Source organism: Ailuropoda melanoleuca, chromosome 1, assembly GCF_002007445.2.
Source record: "Ailuropoda melanoleuca isolate Jingjing chromosome 1, ASM200744v2, whole genome shotgun sequence".
Lineage (NCBI taxonomy): Eukaryota > Metazoa > Chordata > Mammalia > Carnivora > Ursidae > Ailuropoda > Ailuropoda melanoleuca.
In genome coordinates, this window is record NC_048218.1 from 168465313 (window position 1) to 168490347 (window position 25035).

Below are 25035 nucleotides of genomic sequence, written 5' to 3' on the forward strand. Positions count from 1 at the left end.
TGCAAAAATAAAGGGATTCTGTGTGGGAAATAAGATGGGGTGAGCGGGAACAGATGAAGGACAGAACTGTAGGCATAAGATGCTGGGAGTGGTCCAGGGTTCGGAGAAGTGGAACATGAGAGTGAGAAGGAGCCCTAACAGAGAAAAGATGGGAGCCCATGAACTCCAGGGGTACAGGGAGACACAGGTGAAGGGAGAGCCAAGGGCGGGGATGTCAGGTTTCCAACTGCATGTTGAAATACACATTAAAGATTGAAGTGCAGTGTGAGGCAGAAATTGGTACCTGGGAGAACAGCCAGGTGGGTAAATATTATTAATTAAATTATTAGTTAAATTATTAACTTCTCTTTACTGCAGTTGGAGAATCCAAACAACCTACCCAAGGTCATAGGACCAGTAAGGGCCGTTGCTCTCAAACTCAGAAGCCTAACTTCTTTTTACTACACTCTACTCTTTCTCCAAGAAATAATAGCAACTGTTTATGGATACCTTTACCATGTCCTTAGCCCTGTGCTGTGCTGAGCCGGGGAGCATTATTACTTTCATTTTACGGCTGAGGAAACTAAAGTTCAGAGGGATTCCAAAACTTGCTAGAGCTCACAGAGCAAACAAAAGGGAGCCAAGATTTAATGATAAGCTTTTCTAGCCCCAAAGTGACAGTTCTGAACCAACTATACAGCGTAGCCTGGAATGATATAAACTGAGTTGATGACACAGGTGTTTACCTACAGACTAGCTGGTATTATGGGTTACTCCTATTAACAAATTAATTGATTGGGTGTACACGGTATAGCGACAAGGTGGTTTTAAAAACACTGACCACCTACACAATCAGGAAGCCAACTGAGATGTCTGTTATGCTATTCAACTTGACGAGATATTCATGACTGAATTGTGCCAAGCATAGGGAAAATCTAAGTCTTTTCAAATGAATCTCCGAATTCTGGAGAAGAAAAAGGTGACTCATACAAGAAAGTCCTTTAAAAGCATCTTTTTATTTGCTATAAGAATATAATCTGGCATTTCTATACAATCCATCATGCAAAAAACACGGTAGGCATTTTACAAGCAAAGCAGAATCTCAGTATCTGTACATTTGTTCAATCAACATATTAGCCAAAGCTGAAAAATCGCATCTTGGGATAAAAGAACACAGAAAGAGCCAACTTTCTTCCCGAGGTTCATGGCTTCTAACGTCAAGAAGCACTGTGGAGAAAGCACAACCTTGATGTCTCAGTGCCTAAGACTGAAAAGTATTGGGGGAGAGATGGGGAACATCATCAATGATCTACTGGGGCGCCAGGGGGCCACTACCCATGGGCAGTTCACTGTGTGCCTCATGGGCTCTGTGAAGCAAGCACTGAGCCATCTGTATACAAACAGGGAGGAATTACCCGAGGAGCTAACCTACTTCAGGCAGAGTAGACACTGCCAGCCCAAAGAAGGACCGTTTTGCTCCGGCACCAAGCAGGGAGTTAAGAATTACAATTGCTTTCCTAACAAAAAGTCACAGTGATTTTTCTTTTTGAATAGTAATTAAATGTTTCTGAAATAGCATCGTAAAGCACGTTATAAGTAAATTGCTCAATAGCATGATGGGCACTAAACCCTGGAGCTGGCTCAACTTGCATTAACTGTGGTTTCCTGGAAGGGAGCTATGGTGAAAGAGGGAAGGAGAGCACACTAAACCCCTTAAATCAGACCCCAAAGGCTGTGGCCCTCAGTGCACAGCTCCTCCTGCAGGGGTGCCTGAGAGTTCTTTCCGGATGTGGAAGGCTCCTAGTTACATCGGTCGTGCTCCTACTACTCACCGAGTTCAGCAAGGACAATCCAAACCTAGGTCATCCTCAGTATTCACCGCAAAAGACCGTGCCTGTTATGAATCCCACTTTCTAGTTAAGCAAACTGAGGCTTTTAAAGATTTCCCATTAGACCGAGGACGTACAACTAGTTATAGACGGGACAGGTCGGCGATCAGTACTGCTGGACAGCAAACCTACAGCTTTCCACTGCACCAGAGCATTTCTGAAGGGATCAAAAGCTATTTCTGGCCTTGAACGTTTCCTTACTATTTTGTACGATTTTAGTCCCAAAGTAAGAAGTCCAGGAGAGATTCAGAAGAGCTAAAAATGCCACAGTGAAGAGAGGTGAGTTACCAACTTCCATCCCAGCAAGAGCTGTGAGAGCAGCTGAGATCCCAAAGGGCCTCAGCTATAGGGCCTGCTGGGAAATTGATCTGAAATTTAACTTAAAGGTATCTCCAACTTAATGGAGAAAAATCTGCAAGTAAGGGATTCAAATTAGATTCGGCAATTTACACCCTCCTGCCCCAGGACCATGAGACCAAAGGGACATCTCCTGGGATAGATGTCAAACCTGGAGGCTTCGGGGCAGGGGCACTCCATTGATTTCCAGCATTGTCAACTGTACGTGAAAGTAACAAATGAGAAGGAGTAGAGCCAAAATGTGTCTCCTGCAAACTCCCGCATCTCTAAAGGTACAAAATGAGGCCACCGGGCAGGAAGCATGCAATGAAAACCAAAGGTAGGGTCTTTATTTTTGACTTGTATCTGCTTTGTGAAGCCTCAGTTCAGAATTCTCCATAATTCAACTGCTCATCAGTCTTCTTTTCCCTCTGTGATTGTTATATCCAGAAACACAACTTTTAACTTTAATGCGTTTACTTTGAAAGTTAACCTATTTACCTGATTTTTAAATATTGTAATAATCACTGTATTTAAGGAATGGACTTCTAAAAACATCTTTTCCTATTGTACTTAAAATTGGAAAAGATGTTTTAAGAGGTGCATTTCTTAAATCTGATGATTATTAAACCAATATTCTTATTGGGGCAAGTCAACTTCTAGGGATAAAAGAACTGTCAGTGGGAGGAGTTTTCTAAAGAGGGAGCATCATATAAATTTGGGTCCGATTTAGACTTTGAAAGATCTATACAAATAAAAGCCACAGGAAACTACACTCTTACTACTGGAGTCTGTGTTGACTCCCAGATCCGGGGACAGATGGGTGCATAACAGGACAACAAAGGAGAAAATCACATAAGGCCTTCACTTTGCTTGGTGGAGTCGACCACAAAAGAACCAGCCCCCAAGGCCTCCAAGGGTCTCTGAAGCGTATCCCGCTGTGGCTGGTGAGTGCTGAGAGACAGAGGAGCGGGTCTCCCCTTCACGCCCTCTCTTCCCCTCGACCTATTTTCTGTTCCAGTTATGTGAGATATTCTGAATCTTTTTCAGTTTGATCCTCTGATCCAGCATCTTGTACCTTGCAGGATGCTCATCAGTTTTCTTTGGGACCGAAGGTACGTAGGAGCTAGATGCATAAGCAGGGCGTTTAAAATGACGCAGAGGAGCCTTGATGACTGGCGGCCATGCAAAGGAAGACAGACAACCGTTAGCCTCACCAATGACACGGCACAACCTAAACACCGGGGGCAATGTGCTCTCCCTAGACCCGTCTGTTTCCTTCCAAACCAGGAAACAAACATGCTGGGCCCTCACCGGGAATCTTAACCGCAGAGAGATGAATAAACACATTCTCACCTTGGTCATTTACTTAAAATAAAGACAGACAAATTCCTAGAGATAGACAGTGATGACCCCAGAATACAAATGATTTTTGACAATGATGGATGGGGTTAAGGAAGTGAGGGGGCGGCGGGATCACTTTTGGGAATAGCAAAGCGAACACAGGCGAGCGGAGCCATACAATGAATCAGCATTTAATGTTGGATATATAAGCTTTTGGGGTTGCAAAGTGGTACACGATCCTGGAGTGCTAAAAAAAAAAAGGACATCACTGAAAAAATATCTGCCAAACACATGTGTATCCAAAGTATTTTTTTTAAACTCTTAAAATTCAGTAAAGGGAAATAAACAACCCAATTTACAAAGGAGCAAAAGATCTGAACCGGCTCCTCACTGAAGAAGATATGCATAGGGCAAGAAAGCCACCATTGAAGTCATTAGGGAATTGCAAATTAAAGCAGCAATGATATACACTACACACCTATTAGGATGGATAAAATCCAAAACAGAGCAGAAGACACCAATTGCTGGTGAGAACACAGAGCAATAGGAACTCCCGTTCTTGCTGGTGGGGGTGAAAACATTACTTTGGAAGCCTGTTCGACAGTCTCTTATGAAGCCAGTCATGCTTTTACCCCATGCTCCCACAGTTGTGCTGCTAGGTATTAACCCAACTGATTTGAAAACTGATGTCCACATAAAAGCCTGCATGTGAATTTTATAGAACTTTATTCATAATTGCCCAAAGCTATAAGCCAGGTATTCCTTCAATAGTTAATTGGAATAACACATTGTAGAACATCTCTACAACGGGAAGTTATTCAGTGATAAAAAGAAATGAGCAGTCAAGCCACATAAAGTACTAATTGAGTCCTCCTCCCTCTGCTCCCCTGTGCTCTGCGCCCCCCCCCGCACCGACCCCACCTCTTCCCTTCTTGGTCCCGCTGCTGAGCACTGTCAGTGAGACAGCGTTAAGAGTGAATAAACCGATGAGATAGAATAATCAGGTAAAAGGTATGAAGGACAGAGCTGGTGCTGAGTCATTTCCTCAAATACTTGCTCTCAGTGAGTCAATTCTAACAGCACTTACAGGGCTGGCAAAGAAAGGTAATACACAGGTGGGTCAGCTTGAAGGGCTCAGATTGGGGGACAGATCCATGAAACAAAAGGTTACCCTTGTGAAAACCAGTTTCCCAGCTCTCTTCCAATAAGATCAAGCAAAAGATCAGAAACAACTTAAATATACAATCATAGGGGTTGGTTACGTTCTGGTACATTCTTAAAATATACTACTGTGATACTACGGAGAAGCGATATAGATTTATTAATAAAAATAGAGGTTCATGTAATCCTGTTAAATCGAAAAAGTGGTAAATATAATCTAATCTCATTACAATAAAAATATATCAGTATGTGCACAGGAAAATCCAGAAGATCATACATTTAAATCATAGCAGTGATTATCTCTGAAGAGTATAAACATGGTTTTGGTTGGTTGTTTCCATATTCTAATTTTTCTATGAGGATCAGGTTTTGGTGATGCAACTTTTGAAAAAGAAACACACTGCCAAAAATTTCTTCCATAGAACCAAACATACGTCAGAGCTATTCTGCAAAATCATATGTTAACAAAAAGCCAGCAAAACTGAGGTCAGTTTGGGCGTTAGTACAAGATACCTTAGACAGCTAAAAGCTGACTAGATGTTTCCCTGTCTGTAGACTAACAGTCATTCGTTGACTTCTTACAGCACTTCGGTGTGGCTGATAGAACAGGGAGGAAAACAGACCGAAATCCCTGCCCTCGTAGGACTTCCACTCTAGTGACCCCCAAACGAGACTTGTCACTTTGCTTACAGAAGAAAAAGGTGTTCAGGCCTAATAAGGGATGCTATTACTACTGTAACACCCACACGAACTTTGCCTTCTGAGTTAGGCTAACCCGTAGTAAAGACTTTCAGCAAATGGTCCTGTAGCGACATAATAATAGACATGCAGAAGAACAGAGAAGTTTTTTTTTTAAAGACCCCAGAGCACTTAATTCTGCATTTTATGGTAAACAGCACAAAACACTCTATGAACAAGTGTAAAAACAATCCTGTTACCCTGGAGAACGGGGTAGAAACAAGAGAGGCTTCAGATTAAAAGCTGCTTGTTGCAAATGTCTGGGCTAGCTGATGTACTGCTCTTCAAGTCACGTCCCTCTCCATATTCATTCTATTTTCGCTACTCAGCATGAATCCAGCCAAAGTATTATTGAATGTCCCACTTCTCAGCAGGAAGAAACATTTACCGGTTGCTGGAATTCTGATTGTCTGAACAAAAACTCCCCTTGCCACTGGAGTCACTGCAAATAGAGTTGAACCTGCTGATAGAGATCGGCTCCCCACCAAGACTGTGGAAATACTTATATGCCTGCTGTCACCCTTACTCAAAATGTTGGAAAAAAGAAAAATTCATACAGTGCTGTTTTGTATGAATTCATTGCCTTTCCAGTCTGCAGGGGAACGTGATTTGATGACAGAGCAAACAGCAGAACCAGGGATAAGGACACCATCTTGAATTTAGTGGCAACCTTTGTTCTGGGGCGCTGACATGGCCTCCCAGGGCTCTTTCATTTGTCTACTGGCTGTTTCTGAAAAACTGGAAGAGGATCTGATCCTTCCCTTTTCAACGACTACACACGTCCCACAGCTGAACCCAAGCAGTAGTGTTAAAATCCACCCCTCCTTCTCCAGGGTAGAGAAGAAGAACCAAACTGGGAACAGAATCCCCTCCCTTCCATATGCTTGACTATTAGCAAGTTGGACCTTTTTTCTCTGGGGGACGTATTCACAAAGTCTGCTCTCATCTCTTAGAGCAATTTACTTGGTGGAAATGGTCTAATTAGCTAATGAAGATTTGACAAAGGCACATATGACTGCACAGAGCCTGAACTTGGGAGAGTCATTATCTATATTACTTTCAAATGTACTTAGGAAAAGAAAAGTGCAAGATAAAAATCGATACATCAGGGGCACCTGGGTGGCTCAGTCGTTAAGCATCTGCCTTCGGCTCAGGGCGTGATCCCGGAGTTCTGGGATCGAGCCCCGCATCAGGCTCCTCCACTGGGATCCTGCTTCCTCCTCTCCCACTCCCCCTGCTTGTGTTCCCTCTCTCGCTGGCTGTCTCTGTCAAATAAATAAATAAAATCTTTAAAAAAAAATCGATACATCACCATCCTTTATTTCACAATTACACACGATATTTGTTTTTCATAAAAGCAACACTCTTTAAGGAGTTTTAATCCCCATTTGTTTAAATCTCATCTTTCTTGTAAATATCACAGTTCTCCCAAAAGTGTGTATGATCTTTTTCCTTTCCTCGGCCACCACCGGCCCTATCTGTTTTTCCCTCTCTGTCTCTGTCTTTGAGCCCATTTTGCTTGGTGGCTACTTTTCTTGTGGCGTGGGAGACGAGTGTATAGAATTATTCTTCAGAAAATAGATTCAGATTCAGTCCTACATCAAATTAATACAGTTGTTAGTTCAGGTACTGCAATGTAAAAGAGGGTTTTTAAAGCTCTTTAAGATTATATTAGTCTGTTTCTCAAAGTGACCTTCAATAAAGTTATGGGTGTAGCAGGTATTGCTGGGGGACAGGGAAGTTCCTGAGTCAAATTTAACTGGGTTTAAACTACTATCTTCATGGCAGGACTTCTCAGACACCTAAATAACGGGGATGTGTATTAGGAATCCTTAAGAAGGGCCAACAGCATGTGGTTTTTCTCAACATTATTAGGCTAAAGAGCCCCCTTACAGGGCATCTCGCAGAGGGCTCAGCAGGAAACACTCTCAGAAAAGACTGGCCTAATTCCTTATCCTTATCTTATGGTGTCATATCATGTACTATCCCAAATCCCTACCTCAGGACACCTTGTTGTTTTGTACTAAGTGAAAGCAGGCCACAGAGACTATCACTAGTCCTCACCTATCCTTGTCCTGCCTAATCTTCCATGGGTTAAAGAACAATCTGTGTGAGAATCTGTCTCTGTTCTTTCAATCCTCTCTGACTTCCCAGTGATCTTTGGCAAGCACTCATGCAGCATGGCGACTCCACATGGAGAATTTCTGAATCTCTGTTGCAGGGCACTACCTCTGAGGGCAGCAACCTGGTCTGCTCTTAACTTCTGAATAAATGCGAATATTAGCACCTTCTTAAAATAAGAAGTGCTGGATGTATGTTTTCTGCCCTTTCAAAGATAATGTCATGATATGACCTTTGGGGGAAAACAACATTTCCATTATAGACATTTTCTATCTGCATTCTCACACACACACGCACAGACAACAAAATAAAAAATAATCATTTGTCACCTCTGAAATGTTGTTTTACATGAAGAATAAAATCCCACTGCCATACATTTCATTTCTAAAATCAGTGCCTACTTGTGGGATCTGCCCGAAAGCTGATGGAAAGCTCTTATAAAAAATGCACAACCATCATTCACGAGTTTTGAATTGCAAGGGATTGGAATGCTAACATCAGCTCCATCAGGATGGAATGATGTAAGAACCGAGCTTGTGATTTTCATTTTGGGATTCGCCGTGGTTAAATAGTTAATGATATCTGACAATACCTTGTGTACAAGGCACAATGCTAAGAATTTAATGTGAACCAGCCTTTAATCTTCTCTACAATCCTATGAAGCAAGCACTGTTATCACCGCCCTTTTTGGGTGAGGAAAACTGGGGCTTAGAGAGCTTAAGTAACTCGCCAAAGCCTACACAGCTGGCGCGCAGGAAGTCTGGATTCTGGATTCAGATCCAAGTGGCTCGACTTCAGAGCCTTCACCTGATATTTAAAGTAACCTTTGACCAAAGTTCAGAGTAAGTTTTAATAACTACCATAATAAGTTAAAAGAGTCAAAATGGTACCTCGTTTACACTCTCAGTATTTGAGTCTATAATCTGTGTAATACACAGGATTCTTGACCACGCTCGTTAGTAGCTTTAGTCACCCTTCCCCCAGAGCAAAAGCAAATCACCGCCCCCCCACCCCCCACCCCCGACACACACTTAATATAATCTGTGGTCTAGCTCAGGAAGGAATTATGTAAAGGTCCCGGCCAACAGGTCTCTTAAATAACTGCATTTGTCTCTTCCTTCACTTATGCCAGGTTGGAATGATCCCAGGAATTCCAAAAGTCACAGCCACTGTTGATCTGTTGATGAGCAGTCAACCCAAGCAGAGCTCCAGGATCTTGGGTGGAATGTTGAATTCCGTGGTTCTCACTCTGGCTGCAGATGAGAACCACGTGGGAAGCTTTTAAAAATCCCAATGCTCAGGTCATACCCCAGATCCATTAAAGCAGAATCTATGGGGGTGCGTCTGAGACCTCAGAAGGTTTTAAAGCTCTTCAGATAATTCCACTGTGAGCTTGAGAACTACTGATTGGTCTCTCCAAATATGTCCTTCCTTATTTTCACAAATGAAACAATAGTAATAATGTTTTGCACACGCTGAAAGTGTTGTGTAAACTGTAGAGAGCTAGCCAATGTTGCTGCTACAGCTTGATCACAACCAACGGCCTGGGTGGGGAGGAGTCTTTTACGCATCTGTTAAGGTTACGCGCGGTCTTCAGAATTATGCTTTTTTTGTTTTTCCCCTCCTGTCCTCCACATTTTGTTCTCTTGTTGGGTTTGCCATGAAGACAAAAGCTCTGAGAAGTGAAAAGGCATTCTTTTGTTGGAGAAAGCAACTTTGGAACGCTATCACTTGAGGACTATAAGAAGACCCGCGCCAAGAAGAGCCAACTCTGAGATTAGCCACTGTGTTCTGAATAAATCTCACATGTGGAAGAGGAAAAACTAAGACCAGACAAAGAGCACGTTCCTGAGGTCTGACTGAGGGGTAAGAGAAGAGTGTGAGGTTTGCAGGCAGAGATCTAGTTTGAAAGCCTGCTTCCACACTCCTGTTTTTCTCTTGGGCAAGTCACTTCGCCTGCAAACTCCAAGTTTCTCCGCCGCAGCCCGAGTGTAACAATGTTGCCTATCTCGCAGGGCTGCTGGGAGGACTCAGCCAGCCTGGGCGTGTCAAGGATTTCCTATGGTGTCTGGCATAAAGAAGGCCTTCGGTTCGTGATGACTTCTCTTAAGATCGTCGTAGGGATAGTGATCATGTCCAAGGGTAACTACCAGTGGTTAAAGTGGGACTAAAACCCTGACCAGACAGGATGCCAGAAGACTTCTAGGACGGGCACTGACATTTCTTGCAGGACTGATTTTGGGCTGCTAGTTAGGGTGTTGCTCAGTTTGAGACAATCTGCCCTTTGCAGACAATCTGCCTGATGTTCCTTTATGCTTCTGGATTCGTCTCCCCTCTGGACTCATTCTAGCTTCTTTCTGGGGTATTTTTTCAGATTATCCAGAATTCCAAACTATGCTTATGACTGATTCTGACCAAGTCAGCCACATTAGCTAATTTGGCATGAATCAGTGGCATTTTGAAGGTGAGCTCATGAGAAAACACAAAATCAGCCCAAAGACTCCACTCAGTGTTAGCATCAGCTCCACAGAGGGCTGAATCAAGAAGGGTTCATCCCATTCCCAAGGCAGAAGCACACCCTTTAAACCTCTAGCATTTGGCTGAATTGGCCTTCCAAGCTGGTCTTTTCCTTGAGGGGGGAGTGGAAGATAATAATTTGTTTCAACAGAAAAACAGACTTTGTTCTTTGTTCATTATCTAGGCTTCCCATGAGATGCTTTATTTTAATTTTTTAAAAAGATTTTATTTATTTATTTGACAGAGAGAGAGAGAGCCAGCGAGAGAGGGAATACAAGCAGGGGGAGTGGGAGAGGAAGAAGCAGGCTTCCCATTGAGTAGGGAGCCTGATGCGGGGCTCGATCCCAGGACCCTGGAATCCCAGCCACCCAGGTGCCCCCATGAGATGCTTTAGAAAATGAAAGTGAAATACAACAACCTTTTACAAACCCAAGGCTCTGCTGCTTAAGGAGACGAGTAGCATGGTCTCCGTGCTCTGCACTCTTCAGTGTTTTCACATCCCTTACTGCAGCCGCCCCCACCCTTGGAAGGGGCCAGATTCAGTTCTGTCTCTATCCCCCTATGCCTTGGGCACGCGATTTCAGTTTCCCACTGAGAAAACAGAGCTGAGAAGTCTCACTGCAGAGCGCTGCGATGAGGAGGAAAGGAAATCATGCACGTGGAGCAGCGAACATGGTACTGACACATAGTAGGTGCTGCCTTGCTCTCGCTTTCCATCCCTTCCTCAAATGAAGATCCCACAATTCAGGAATTAGCTGGAAGATTTGCAACTGCCAGGAAAATTCAGTAGCAGTATACTTCCCCAGCTAGGGAATTCATCTGTCTCCTCAAGACACAAACAGCATTATACTCAGGCCACACTGCTCTGTGTCCCTTCCTTTTGTAGAAATACAATTTAGCAACATTAACCCAGCCAGAAAATCACTCGTAAACCATGCGCATTGGATGTACTGCTGTCTAAGGTGATGATCGACACTTAAACTCTTCAAGGTGTATTTTATATTAAAACTACAATAATGAGGAGTGTCTGGGTGGCTCAGTCGGTTGAGTGTCTGCCTCCAGCTCAGGTCATGATCCTGGGGTCCTGGCACCGAGTCCCGAGTCAGGTCAGGCTTGCTGCTCAGTGGGGAGTTTGCTTCTCCCCTGCCCCACTCGGGTTCTCTCTCACTTGCTCTGCTCTCTTTCTCTCTCTCTCTCTCTCTTAAATAAATAAATAAATAACCTTTTTAAAAAAAAACTACATTAATGAAACCCATCATCTACATTTTAAATGACGGTAGTTCTCCAAGGACTTTACCTTAAGGAAATGAGAATGCTAAATAATCTACTGGTTCCATATTTTCACCTCACAGAGCGACGAGCACAGAAACTGGAAGCCTGGTGTCTGAGAAGCTACCAAGAAGGAGCTGAGATGACACAGCATGAACCAAACCACTATCTAAGATAGAAAGATGACCCCATCAGCATTTCCAGGTCCCCAGAGGAACCTATGTCCGTAGGAAAAAGATAAATCACATGATTTTGCTCCCCTTCATCCAGCCCGAAGCTGTCTGCTTCCGCCTGCTGTTCTCAACCCGGGCTGCACCTCAGATCACCTGGAGAGCTTTAAAGTTTACGGACGCCCAAGCCCTCCCCCCAGGAGTCTCTGAAGCAATCCATTATTTTAAGGTGGAGGCCAAGCATCAGTGTGTTTGTCGTGTCCAGTGATTCTAACATGTATCCAGGTTGAGAAACACTGGCTTAAGTGCCAAGTTTGTTTTGAGACTAAGTCAACTTACATTTCGGTATAAAGGGATGCCGGGGACAGGCGGTGTGGTACTATTATGAGAGAAGCATGAGTGGGGACAGCATATCACTGGGTTAAGCTATTACTGGTTGTAAGATTCTAAGGAGATAAACTATTTGGGGTCTCAGGTTTTTTGTTTTTGTTTTTCTGCTAAATGGGAAGAATAGTAACCACCCAGCCTGGTGCTGTGAGGATTTTAAAGGGTATGTAAATGCGATAATGTGTATAAAGTACCTTGTACACTTGCGGACTGCCGGCATGTCCTAGGTACTTGCTATGTGGCTACCATGATCACATAGCACAGGGGAGGAATGGTCATCACTAAGGGCCTTTTAATGGTGTCCTCCCTGATGGATGTCTTATCCTAGTGTAGAAAAGTCATATAATTCCTTGCATGACTGGATAGTACTACATGAAAGACCTTACCAAACAATGAAGAGATTAACTTAATAAATTTATTTGTGAACATTTGGCAGAGAACACACCATTCTGAGTCACAAAAGACTAATTATCCAAAATGTGCATGTATATATGGACACATATATCAGCTACCTGAGGGAAGCATGTTGCCAAAACTAAGAGCCATTCGAAGCAAAGCAAAACCATCTAGCCCACATTCTAAACTATTTATACAATATACAAATATGGACGTTCATGCCATCACTTTGGGCATAGCCTAACCATGAATGTGAATGAATGCTGCAAATCCTGGTTGGGATGGGAACTGTGACTTAGACAACCAACCAGGATGAAAGAAGTTTCAGTCCCTGAAGTCTAATTTTGATGCAATTAGGAAAATAACAAGGGCACTTTTGATTCTTAAGACTCTTCGCATTTATTATGCTGAGGCATAACAATTCTTCAAGTCACCTTCATTGGAAGCTATTCTTAAATCACTGACGCCCTGATTTTTCCAATGCTTCTTTATGCTTTACCCCACAGATCATTAATTCTGGCTGCAAACCTCATGGGGATAGGGGCTGGGTGTTATGCACACTTGCATCCTCAGAACCTAATCACAGAACTGATAACAGTTGGTGTTAAGAAATACTTAATGAATGAGTCAACTACTCTGCATCACACTCGATAACCTTCATAAATCTCCCACGTACTAAAGAATAAATGAATCACTTAGAACACATACCAGCTGGCAAAGCGGATCGGCACCTACAGACCCTGACAGTTTCCCCTTGCCTCCCCAGTGTCTTGATAACCAGACCTGCTGCGCATGGTTGCTCCAAGAGGGTGCTAGCGAGTTCCTTCCCTTTGAAGTCTCTAGTCTGAAGCCTGAACACTCTTGCTTTAGACAAACATGACAACCTCAGCTCATTTCTACAGTCTTCCTAGAGTATGGAGAGGCACTGAGGCATGGTGTTCGAACCCCTCTCCCTCCGACAAAGAGGTGAAAGAGGAGGAGCAATTAAGTGAGGCTGGAAAACAAGCTCCCTTCTTATTCAAACACAACGGCTGGCTATTAAATGCCCTGCGACCTGATGATTTAATGATTAATAGCTTCATTTAATAAAATTACTATTTTAATTAATAAAAAAAAAGAACAAGAAAGTCCTCCCTCAAGGAAGGATCACCTTCAATTTAGCTCTTTCATTTTGTTTGCCCCAGCAGGCCCAATGTATGTGAGGCATGCTGTTTCAAACGAGAAAAATATTTTGGAGAAAAGCTAAATTTTTTCTTGAGCTTTTTCCATCCATGTGTGTGGTTTTCCACATGTGCATATGAAATGGGAAGTGTAAGGCTCAGTCAGTAACTCTGCCTTTTGTTCATACCAACAAGGACCTATCTCAGAAGAAGCCTGCAAAGCTAAATTTCAGGTTTCGAGAGCTCTGAAGTGCTAAATCAATACATCACAAACGAGCTTTGATCCAGTCCGTAGTAAGAATGACAACGGCCATGCCTCAAACTGAACTCGAGATAAAAGAATCACAAAGAGAGCACTCCCTGAAATCTTCACTTAAAAGACAGTGCGGGATCCCTCTGCACCCATAGGTGCACCTGAAATTAGTGCAGGGGTAACTGGTCTAATCCCCAGGCAGAGTAAGAAAGGTGTCACCGTGTGGACTATTTGACATCAGTCTTTACCCATGAGCGATAAAACTCAAGCAAAGAGCATAGGCTTGCCTTGCCTTGCTGCCTGCTAACTTCGGGCAAGCCACTTACCCGATTATGCTTCAGTTCCCTAATGTGTGAAACGGAGATAAAGTACGTTCCTTAGAGAGTTGTCATGAGGATAAAGGGAGGTAATACATGTTAAGAATCTAGCATTATCCCTGATAGTTAATAGATGTGCAATACATATCAAAGTATTTATTATTAAAAACCTGTATTAGGGAGATCAGAAGTTATTTTTTGAAGTTTACCATTCGATAACTTATAATACACATGATACTTTGTCTTGGTTAAAAAAAAAAAGAAAGAAAAGGAAAGAAAAGAAAAGCATAAACTTCCTAAAACGTCTTCAGACCTCAGAGCTGGTCAGTTCTCTTCTGAGGAATCCTCTGGATGGACGTTTTATCCGTAGTCCCCTAGAATAAGACACATGACACTGTCATTGTAAGCCAGCCGGCATCTCAACACACAAACTCTTTCTACGTCAGGCATGGAGATGAGAAGCAGAGCTGCGTCTACTGCCAACACTACGGGGCACGCCAGCAGCCACACACACAGAGGAGCCAGCAGCTATCTGCATCAGCGAAGGTGATGGTACTGTACCTTTCCATCTAAGGGTCACTCCCGGAAAGTGATGTGACTGAGGCGCCCTGGGGAATCTGCTCAGAAGTCAGTCACTGACTAGGCTCCATCATTAGCAGTCAGGACTGGGAGTAGTGCTGAAGCTCTGGGCCACTCCTCCAGTGAGAGCCAACATTTCCTCAGCTCTCCACCATTTACAGCCCACCCATGGAGCATGACTGGGTTCACAGATCTCATGGGGCATGCTCGAAGGTGGTTCTAGAAAAAAATCATCTGCAGGTGCTATTATTTCACTACATAAGGGTCACTTTGCTATAGATATGCAAAGAATCAAGGAGATGTCCCCAGAAGAGTTTCTCAGTGCTGAAGCTTTAGGAGGACCCCCTTGATAATTTCGGAAACCACACAAGCGGTTCCTTAATGCAGTGGGGTCTGGTGGCTTCTGGATTGAAGCATGTTACGAGCAGGGCTTTCTTCATATCTGAATCCTCATATCCCAACACCCATCTCTCCCAATATGTTAGAAAGGGAAAACAAGAAATTTCTCCAAAATATATGTAAAATCACCTCTACGTGGATGAAACCAAACAAAACTGTCTTGGAAGGCAGCCGTAGGTTTTTCACTTAAAATTCTTAATACATAATATTTTGAGCATACAGAAAAGTATGGATAATAATAATGTCAAATTCCCATGTATTTTCAATACACTTTAATAAAATCTTAGCATTTTGCATAGTAGCTCATAAGTTTATTTAAAGAGATTAAATGTCACAAATAGAGTTGAAGTACCTAGTACACTCTTCCATGATACTTCTCTCCCCCATCACACAAAAAAATCCTCTAGAATTTGATGTTTATTATCCCTGTGCACATAAATATTCTATAATTACATTTGTATGCATCTATTAAATACCTAATATTTTTGCCTGTTTTAAAAGATAATATAAATTGTGTTAGATGGTATAGATCTTGTTGCAACTTGTGTTTCTTGTTGGACATTACATTAAGCATTGTTTGTAATAACAAAAAATGAAAACTATCAATAGGAGAATGATTGAATATCCTGTGCCTCATTTATATAATAGACCGCTGCACAGATGTTAAAATGGACAATGGTTTTCAAAGAACTAGCTTTATATTCTGCATAGAATTTCTTTTCCTGTATGTTAGCAAACTTCCTGTAGGTTTTTTTTTAAAGGTGTGCACTTAAAAGCAGGATAGAGCTGGATTTTGCTGTCCTTATCTAATCAGATAACTTCTTGTATTTTATTACCAGAGTTTAAGCCATTTGCAATTATTATTGTTACTGATATTTTTGGACTTGATTCTACTACCTAAATTTGGTTTTGTTTTGTATTTGATTATCTACTATCTAATCTTGCAATCATTCTTTATTTCTTTTCTTCCTTTCTGCCTTCTATTACGTTGATACATTTTTATATTCCCCATCTTTGTTGTTGTTCAGTTCCCAATTTAAATGTTATAGGCTATACCTCAATTATTTTACTGATGACCCTTTGTATTAAAATTTACAAAATTACAAAGTTCTGCCCAAACACAAAATAGATTTTAGCAGTCCTTAACTTTCTACTGAATAAACCTCCTTCCAGCTGTAGCCTCCATTTCCTATTTTATTTTTATTTATTTATTTTTTTAAAGATTTTATTTATTTATTGACAGAGAGAGAGACAGCCAGTGAGGGAAGGAACACAAGCAGGGGGAGTGGGAGAGGAAGAAGCAGGCTCCCAGCGGAGGAGCCTGATGTGGGGCTCGATCCCAGGATCCCGGGATCACGCCCTGAGCCGAAGGAAGACGCTCAACAACTGAGCCACCCAGGCGCCCCCCATTTCCTATTTTAACACAAAAATTAGACATTATTTCTTATAACTATTCACTCAAATTTACCAACATGTTTTATTTATTTGTGTGTATACCACTTATTCTTGTATCCCAAGATATAAGAAGATACACCTTGCTTCGGAGTTCATTTTTCTTGTTTTTGAAGTATATCCCTTAATCTTTCTTTTAATAAAGTCTGCAACTGGTAAATCATGTCATTATATACCTGAAAATGTTTTTACTTTGCCTTCACTCATAACTAATAATTGAGCTATTTTAGCTATTGGTTTACTTTCCCTCAACACATGGTAGATACATTTTCATTGTCTTCTAGCATCTACTATTACCAATGCAAATTTTGCCATTAGTTGGTTGTCATTTTATTATAACCAACCTGCTTGAATATAGCCAGCTTCCCATGGCATTTAAGAATTTCTCATTCTTGAGATAATTTTAGGCAATCTCACACCATATCATTAGCTATGCATTTGGTTTTATTTCGGTATGGCAATTGAGCTGCATTTTCCACCTTAGGTGAGTCTTTAGAGCCATTAATCTATCTTCCATCCTCTTTCATTTTTTATTGAGACGTAAGTCACATACCATAAAATTCATCATATGGAGTGTGCAGTTCAGTTACTATACTCACAGGGTTGTGCAGTCATCACCAATATCTAATTCCAAAACATTTCCATCACTACGGAAAGAAATCCCATACCTGTGAGAATTCACTCCTAATTCTTCTCTCTCCTCAAGCTTCTAGAAACCCCTCATGTATTTTTTCTTTCTATAGATAAACCTGTTCTGGATATTTCACATAAATGGAATCATAAGATGCGTAGCCTTTTGTGCCTGGCTTCTTTCACTTAGCAAAATGTTTTCAACGTTCATCCATGTTGTAGAATGTATCAATACTTCAGTCCTTTAGCTAGATAATAGATAATAATCTATTGTACAGGGGTGCCTGGGTGGCTCAGTTGGTTAAGTGTCTGCTTTTGGCTCAGGTTATGGTCTCAGGGTCCTGGGATCAAGTCCCACATTGGGGTCCCTACTCAGTGGGGAGTCTGCCTCTCCCTCTGCCTCTCCTCCCAGCTCGTGCTCTCTCTCTCTTAAATAAATAAATAAATAAATAAATAAATAAATAAATAAATCCTTTTAAAAAATCTATCATATAGATACAGCACATTTGGTTCATATATTCATCACTTGGACATTTAGTTTCTCTCCACTTTTTAGCTATAATGAGTAATACTGCTTTGAATATTTGTGGCCAAGTTTTTGTCTACACATATCTTTTCAGTTCTCTTGGGAATAGGCGTGGAATTGCTGTGTCATTTGGTCACTGTATGTGTAACTTTTTGAGAAATTACCAAACTATCTTCCAAAGTGGTTGCACCATTTTACATTCCCACCAGCAATGCACAGGCTAGTAATTTCTCCACATCATCGTCACACTTGCTATTACTGTCACAATTCTAGTGCACGTAGCGTAGTATGTCATTGCGGTTTTGATCTGCATTTCTCTAATGACTAATGACATTGAGCATCTTTTCATGTTCCATTTGTATATCTTTTTTGGAAAAATGTTTACTTAAATCTTCTGTCCTCTTTTTAGTTGGGTTATTCATCTTTTTATTGTTGAGTTGTAAACATTCTTTACATATTCTGGATACTAGACCCTTGTCAGATATATGATTTTCAAATATTTTCTTCCATTCTGTGGATTTTCTGTCCACTTTCTTAATAGTGTCCCTTGAAACACAAAAGCTCGTATCTTTAAGGAAGTTGTGTTATCTATTTTTTTCTTTGGGTTTTAGGTGTCATACCTAAGAAACCACTGCCTAATCCAAGGTCATAAAGATTTATCTCTGTATCATCTTTTAAAAGTCTTATGGTTCACGCTCTTTCATTTTTTATGTGGTTCCCTCTCTATACTGTGTTTGCTATTGAGTCCTAAGGACTAACTTCCAACATTAATTCTCTTCTCAGCTTAGGTGAGTTCTTCTTTCTTTTTTAAGTTCCAATGACTGTATGTTTATTTGCTTTTTTTAAATTTCAGATTTTGAATTGCTACTTTTACGTATCTCTGTTCTTGTCTTTTTTCTTTTCTGCACAATTTTATTTTACTGTTTTTCAAGGGCTATTATCCCTCTATTTGGCCCTTCGAGCATCCTTAAACATGACATTTTAAATCGTTTGACATCCTACACCAAGAGTTTGCGGTAGAGGCATTTGAGTCAAGGGAGGCAACGTGGTATTCCTGAGGTGGGGAGAAGTAGCGAGCTGGCCGTTGTAATGAGTGATGTGAAGAGTGTCTGCTAGATAACGCACGGTGAAGGATGTCTAGTGTTTTGAGAACAACCCACTCCACTTCTACAGGGTTTGGAATGGTCAGAACTCAGGGCCTAAGACACTCAATTTAAGACCAGCTTAAATTGCCACGCTAAGGCCAAGGACAAGATGGTGGCAACTCGGACTCATAAGCCTTGGAAACCGAGCAGCAGTGACAGGCCCCCAGCACAGCAGGTGGGAACCAGGTCAGCTCTGCGGATTATTGTGGATGTCCAGAATGATATCAGAGGTGCCATGTGACCCAGGAAGGTTATAACCTTACAGAGAAAAGCAAACACCATCACAACACATTGGAGTTATTCAATTTGGAGCTCTTTTCCTCCTAATGTCTCTAGTCCTAAAAACACCAAAACTACAAGCAGGAACAAGATGAAAGAGGCTTCCAGAGACTACAGAGCAAGTTTGAGCAATACCAGAAAGCAAGTTAGTATAGTCAGTACAACTCCAAATTTGAAAATGAGTCTTTTCTGAAGGTGGCTGCTTTCTATATAGTCACAAATGAAAATGGATAGTTCTCACTCAGACGCCCACATACCCAGTCTTACAGACATTAATGAGCACCCAATGTGTGCTTGTCACCTCGTCAGGCACTGGGGCCAAAAACAAAAAACAAAAACAAAAACAAAAAACAGTCCCTACCCTTGGAAAAGCCACCTATCTGTGAGTAAAGGGGTGTACAAGCAAATCATTGTATGTCACTATTAACTCTACCTAGATGATTCAGAAGGATCACAAAGAGAAATTATGCAAAAGAAGAAAAGGGTAAGGAGTATTTCAGGCAGAATGACAGTGGTAAGAAAGCTCAAGGTTTACTCAGTGGACACGGAGTCCAGTTTTTGGACTGTGGTAGGGAAGATACAGGAGTTGAGGTTGAAATCGATACAGATTATATTTCATCTAATCTAAGATGCCACTGATTATAGAGTGAACTATTATTTCATGTACAACCAATAAAAAATGCTGCTCATTAAATTATAACACAACATTGCTTGCAAAACATTTCTACTGCAGAGGGACTAAAGGCAAGGCACTGTCCCTCTCAGAATGGATGAAGTTCGGCAACTCCCAAAAGAAGAAATGTCAAAGACAAATTAGAAAACAGATTCTTTTTAAAAATGATCAAATAAATGCAAACTGAATATGAATATATTTTTTCTTACCAAGTTAGTAAAGTATTAGTGTTAGCATTAGCAAGAGCATAGTAAAAGGCAAACTCACCACTAAAAGTATAAAATAATACTATCTTTCCGGAAGTCACTTTGACAATAATGTGTCAAGAACCTAAAAACGTACATATTCTTTGAGCTAGTAATCCTACCTAAAGGAATCTAACCCAAATCCATACTTCCAGACTCAAAAGAAGATTTATGTACAGGAAATGGAAGGTTATTTATAATAACCTAAATGCAAGCTACATAAAAGCCAAATTTATCAATGAATATATAAATAGTGATATAATATGAAATGTTAGTCTCTGCAATATTATTTAATATTTAATAACATAGGGGAATATAATGTAATAGTAAATTTTAAAAGGGAAGAAACAAAATTCTATATAGAATATAATTCCAATCTAGGAAAAAAAAGTATTTAATAAAAACTGGGAGGAGAGGCAATCTTGGTTAGTTCTGAGTGTTAGCATTATTAACATCTTTTCTTCTTATAATTTTTGTTTTGTTTCAAATTTGTCAAAGTCCATATTTATGACCTCTCCTTCCTCTTAAACAAATGCGTTCTTCCAAATTTTACTTATAAAAATTAAATTATGGTAGAGAATGTAAGCCTATGGATGGAGACGAAATGACCGATAGGTACCCCTCATATTAAATAGTAATTACACAGGATCATCATGAATTCTTAAAAATTTCTGGTAAATGTTAGATGATACCCAATACAGATTGCACGTGACTTCCATATTTCTCAATAGTAGAGAATAGCTACAAGTCAGTACCATGCTAAATTTACAAGCATTATTTCTAAGCCTTATCATCACGCAGACAGAAGAGAAACAGAGTTCCAAGAAGCTGGGTAAGTGTAGTGAGCTTGCACAATCTGAACAAGGCAAAGCTGGGATTTGAACCCAAGTCTCTCACAAAGGCTCCCACTCTCTCGCCTGTACCATCTGTCTCTCAAAGAAGTTCTTCCATAGCATGTCCAGATGAACACCCAGGAAGAACAAGATTCTACTCTTTTCATCCATGAGCAGAAAAGATTATGAACCAAATACAAGTTCATTATGTCCCTTCCCGGAGGAACTTTACAAATGTTGATGACAGAGGCAAAGCTCTCTGATATATGGGGTGGGCTAGATAGATAAAGGGCCAGGTTCCCAGTCCATCAACTGCCAAAATCAACTGAGAAACCAGTCCTTTCTGTTACCCGTGATTGCTAAGATTATGGTGCAGTGCCGTTTACCCACCTGGCAAGGTAAGGCGACTTGCAGAGCTAGTGCTTGGGGCTGGCGAACCATGAGAGCGCTTCTTTGTGCCTGGAAAGAGGAAAAAAGGGGTAAGGAAAAGTAGGATCATAGGATTGTGGACAGACTTGTTGGACGGGTAAATGCTCATCTGAAATATTATCAAATGATCCAAATGTTTGGGTCTGAAAACAACACTGGGGAGAAGGCTGTGTGAGGTCGTGGGAGCAGCATGTGTTCCATGGTCCAGAAGAGCCAGGAGCTCAGCCTTCACTTCTGTGTGCGTGATGGCTCTTGGTCTCCGGGTTGGCAGGTTGGTATGTTGGGGACCAACACACCACGGAGCAGGGCTGCACTTTAGATCCACCAGGGAAGTTTTCTAAATATATGGTTGCCTGAGCGCCACCCCCAGATTCTGTTTTCATTGTACTGATGCCAGCAGAACTCCGGCATCAGTATTTTTAAAGTCCCCCAGATGATTTTCATGTGCATCCAGGGTGGAGAACTGCTGCTGTGGACTGTGGACAGGAAAGTTCTCAATTTAGAATCAAGGCATCGGGGTGGCGGTGGGGGGTTGTCCCTATAGCTTTTACATGTTAGTGGACCGCAAACAATTAACATGAGTTTTCTGAAGCTCAGGCTTTCGTCTACAAAAGGAGGGAAATCGCTATGACCTCAGCGTGTTCTGGTGAGGATGAAAGGAACCATGGTACGTGAGAGTGTGCAGGAGGCCACACAATGCTAGGTTAGTGGCGTCTGTGAGCTCCCTGCAGCTGGCATCACAAGTCCCACTGGGAAAAGGATTATCTATCTCTGTTCATATGAACAGCTTCATGGGCCATGGGGGAGTGACAAGTCAGCCCTGACCTTGTCCAGAGTCCCTTCTGATCCACGACAAATGCCATCTGGGTCCCACAGAATCTGCATTTACACGGAGACTCAACGACTCAAAGCATTTATCCCTCCACTCACAAAACATTTTACTTGTTTCACTGTCCCTTTCGGACAGGGTTTCTCAACAGCAGGACGCCTGGGCTATAGGAGCGGCTATCCTGTGCATAGTAGGATGTTTAGCTGCATTCCTGGCCTCGACCACTAGGTGTCAGTAGCACCTCCCCTGTCGTGATCATCAAAAATGTCCCCTGGACCGCGACAATGATAAATGTTCCCTAGGAGAAAAACTGCCCTCAGTTGAGAACCATTGCTTTAGGATGGAGGCTGGGTTCAGGTTTTTTATTCAGAGTGGTGATTCACAATTTGACCACTCGGTCATTAGTAATAGTCACTGTCGCACATCAGGTAGTTACTATGTTCTAAGCCCCACATTAGTTATAGACATTTAAGTGTACATTAGTTACCTTTTCTGATACTAACTCTCTGATGACAAAAAAATTCCCATTTTGTAGAATTTGGAGACAAAAGGAGTTTAAATAATTTACACAAAGCTACTGAGTGTTTGGGGCAATATTTAAGCTAAGACCCTTCAGAGTTCAAACCTAGAGAAAATTTTCCCCAAGACTTTTGCTTTTTGACTAACCCATTACCCAGACTTCCTTCAAGTGCAGTTATCCTAAATTTGCCTAAGGATAAGAAAAACCTAAGCAATAATTTTAACAAAAAGGAAAAACTAAACCAGATTCTCAGGCTCAACCCAGCACTGGTGAGCCAGCATTTCCTGAAGGGCCTGGATGTTTGACAAGTGCCCCAGGCAGGTGACTCTGATCTTCAGGCAGGCTTGAAAAACTGTGTGTGATAGAAACTTCCTTTTTCGTGTCTCACTATTGGATATGGCTCTCTGCTTTCCACGGATACTCTTGTGAACTTGAGAGATCAAACATAAAGTTGCCTACGCGAGCACTTGAAAAATTGCAAAACACTGAATCACAAGCTTTCACTGTTATTACTTGTAGAAACACTCACAAGTAACAGGTGATTTCACAGAAATGCTTGGTGCAATTTTTAAAAAAATCACCTACGATGATCTTCCAAAAGTCTGCAATTTGGTGGCTTTTTCTTGAGGCAGCTTTTCATCCCCTTGGTAGGTTCTTTGCAGACGCTGAATGAGATGGGAACCTCTGGGAGCCTTGGGTCAGTGGAACAGCAGAACTGCAAGCCCTCTAGACACAGAGTTTTTTTTTTCTGTGTGCTTGATGAAATGCCCAATAGATCAGGTAAAGGGAGAAATCATCCACACCTCTCCTAATCACGAGACACAAACAGGCAGCAGGTGGAGACACAAAATAAACCTGTTTGCAATTTCCCCAGCCCTTCAAGTGACATCATGGACCACTGGGAGTGGTTAGGTTCTGAGTCAACCTCCCACTGGCTCCCCATTCACTGAGGTTGTGTTCCTGAAACCATTTTCCATGCCACAGCCACCAAATTACCTACCCTTTACTCACAGTTCATTTGTGGAAATAATACTCAACTTCTGTAAGTTTCATTTCCTAAAACTCCACCCTCTCCCTTGCTCCCATTCCCGGGGAAACCATCAGAGACTGAGCTGGAAGATCTAGGTCCAGATCAGCTTCCAAGTTGTGCCCCACTGTTCCATAGCAGCAGAACACCTTAGGACTCATAGAACTCCTAGGATTCATTGTTGAAATCTGCTTGGGATGCTGCTCTGTGAGTAACTGGGAGCTCACTGTCAGGGCTTTTCAATCCTGGCTACACATTAGGATCATTAGGGAGTTGTAAAGGAAAGATGCTGATACCCAGGCACTCACCCCCCACCCCAGAAATGCTGTTTCGTGGTTCTGGCGGGGGGGGGGGGGGGGGGGCCCTTTTNGTGGGCACTTTTCAGGCTCCCCGCTGAGCCTGCTCTGCAGCCATGAGTGAGAAGCCCACACTCAGTGAATACCTATAGACTGCATTTCAGTCGTCAGGGGACGCGTTCTTGCTTCTGAACAACTGGGGCGCTTTATCCTCTTGGATGAGTCGAATCTTAAGTGGTTTCTTTTCATTTTTATTGAGGTTTCCAGGAAACTCAGATCCAATCTATGACATAATGCTGGGAACTGGGAAGGCCTATCCAGCCTGCATGGCTTGCACACTAACATTTACCTCGGTTTACTCCATCTACGCTAGCTACTTTCTCTGATTTTAGTCTGCTTTCTTAATTTTTTTTTAAATTGATGACGTTTATGTGATTTTAGAATTCTAAAATATTTTATAAAGGAAGTAGGTAAAATGAAACCATGAATAAACAACTACATCAGGGCTGACATTGCCAAGCTTCATCTTCCTCATCTCTAAAAATTTAAAAACATTCATTTTCACGATAGAATTGTGAGAATCAAGTAACCGTTCACTCCTACAAGTGCTTAGCAAACTGTGCAGTGCAATATGGTGCTTATTATTCGTTTATATTTGAAAGAAAGGGGTGTGTGTTTGTGTGTGTGTAAAGTCGCTAATATGTCATCTTTGTTAGATAAGCATTTTAAGGTCACAGATTATATCGTCCTTGACCCACGGCATGTGAATGTTCAAAGAATAAACAACCCAATCCATCAGCTCAGGGCAGAAATGTCATCACAGCGGCTTGTGTGACTGGAAGTATCTTTTGACAAATGCATAGCTTTCAGATATTTCAAATTAACATCCTTGGTTGGTTCAGCTAAAGGGCAATGAATCCAATTCATCAAGAGTCTAGAGCAGAGGACACTGATGGAAGTGACAACCAGCCTTGCAGCAGATATACACACCTAAGACTCAGGACCGAGAGGTTAGCAGGAAACCCCAGTGGTATGCAGCTTGATGTCAAACAAATCATTTCCCTTCTGCAAAATAGGGTGAGCACAGCCAAGCCCAAGCCTGGCGGGAAGGGGTGTTTTAAGAGCCCTTGAGACCG

General features: G+C 41.7%; 1 protein-coding gene across 5 annotated transcripts in view; it reads right to left on the reverse strand.

Moving 5' to 3' along the window:
- Positions 1 to 994: 994 nt before the first annotated feature.
- Positions 995 to 25035, reverse strand: part of PDE1C (phosphodiesterase 1C) — a 512296-nt gene continuing 488255 nt past the window's right edge. For 3 of the 5 annotated variants that reach the window (XM_034670080.1, XM_034670091.1, XM_034670087.1), the window contains 2 exons: positions 21189 to 21257; positions 995 to 3379 (listed from right to left, as the gene is read on the reverse strand). In XM_034670080.1, the coding sequence (XP_034525971.1) occupies positions 3210 to 3379; positions 21189 to 21257 (239 nt within the window). In that variant the 3' untranslated portion in view covers positions 995 to 3209. Of the gene's footprint in view, positions 3380 to 14350; positions 14412 to 21188; positions 21258 to 25035 lie in introns of all 5 variants that reach the window. The other 2 variants (XM_034670103.1, XM_034670083.1) reach the window with 1 other exon arrangement.